The 1,473-nt window shown below is 45.3% G+C and overlaps 1 protein-coding gene across 1 annotated transcript; it reads right to left on the bottom strand.

Annotated features, from left to right (window-relative positions):
• Positions 1-455: 455 nt before the first annotated feature.
• On the bottom strand, positions 456-1,085 carry LOC131160757 (uncharacterized). The gene is made up of 2 exons (XM_058116639.1): positions 636-1,085; positions 456-590 (listed from the first exon to the last, which is right to left on the bottom strand). The coding sequence occupies exons 1-2, from the start codon at positions 1,083-1,085 to the stop codon at positions 456-458; spliced, it is 585 nt and encodes a 194-aa protein (XP_057972622.1).
• Between the last annotated feature and the right edge of the window lie 388 nt (positions 1,086-1,473).

Genomic DNA, 1,473 nt, shown 5'->3' with positions numbered 1-1,473 from the left:
GTACTTGTCACCACATCGCCGACGTTCTCTACATCACCCGGCGTAAATGAGTATGCTCGCGCCTGAACTGCACCCCACTGGTGACCACCTCGAGGTGTCTGGAAACCTCCTCGATACTGCGGCTACAGTGGCGTGTAGTTCAACACCACGCAACAATCTCACATTCGATGTCCTGCCTCTCCACATCGAAAACAGATAGCATATCCTACTCTGCACTTGCCCCAATGTCTCTGATGGCACCTAGGACAGATGGGCCGCTGCTCACCCCCTTGACGACCTTGATACCCCGTCTCTTGCCTCTAGCCTGAGAAGCTACTAGATCTCCTCCACGCACTCTAACTGGTGTTGGTCTGAAATCCCTAAGGTAAGGGCCTCTTCTTTTGACTCACTGCCCTCTCCTCCTCTTGGATACTAGCCTCAATTGCCATGGCCCGATCCACCAACTTAGAAAAACTCTAAGTCAACAATGCCACCACTTGCACGCGTATGCTCTGTCTTAGTCCCCTCTCAAATATCTGTGCCTTCAGCGACTCGTTCGAGACCATGTGTGGAGCAAAGTGGGATAGCTCCACAAACTTGGCCGCATATTGCTGCACAGTCATGGGCCCCTAAGTCAAACGTAGGAATTCCTTTACCTTAATTGTTCGGGTCACAACAGGGAAATACCTGTCGAAGAAAACTTCCTTGAACCAGCTCCAAGTGATAGCCATCGGCCCTGGGCGTTGCTGCTCCACCAGTTTCGCCAATCGCCACCATCTCTTTACTTCCCCCACTAATTTGTAAGTGGCATACTTCACATTTTGCTCCTTAGTGCACTCCAACACCCGCAACAGCTTCTCTATTTCTTGAACCCAATCTTCGACTACGATCGGGTTCGGTCCACCTGCAAACACCGATAGGTTCGCCTGGGTGAACTGCTGAAATGTGCAACCCCTATCAACCACTGGCTGATCTTGCTCTCTAGAGTCCCTCTTATTCTCCTTTCTAGCTTGCCGCGCTATATTTCGCAGCACTGCTGAAGCATTAGCATCATCCTCACTAAAGGTATCCCCTTTAATTACAATATCTTTTCCCTTGGAATCCATCCTGTAAATAGGATATAATCTGACTTAGAAATTTCACATTTAACATAATTAATGCAAGTATGGAATAATGGAATTGATATAATATACGGGTTCTAATTTAATAATTCATATTTCAATTCTATCACAAGACCATTGAGGTAAAAATCTTCATCCTAACATTAACTTCACACATATACCCACTCATCCTAACATTCTAACCTAAATTTTCTGAGTTCCAGTCCCTTAACCCAGAAACGAAACCATCGATGAATTTACCATGGTTTTTTGAAACTCGCGACTGATTCAAAAAATCATAGAAGTCTGTGAATAGATTTATTCCTCCATGCTTCAAGACCAAAATCTATCTTAATCTACCCACTTATATCCCTATCTTATCTCAACCTATACT

The sequence above is a fragment of the Malania oleifera genome, chromosome 7, assembly GCF_029873635.1.
Source record: "Malania oleifera isolate guangnan ecotype guangnan chromosome 7, ASM2987363v1, whole genome shotgun sequence".
Lineage (NCBI taxonomy): Eukaryota > Viridiplantae > Streptophyta > Magnoliopsida > Santalales > Ximeniaceae > Malania > Malania oleifera.
Note: the sequence above shows the minus strand (reverse complement) of the source record. Positions and strands in the feature narration are given on the sequence as shown.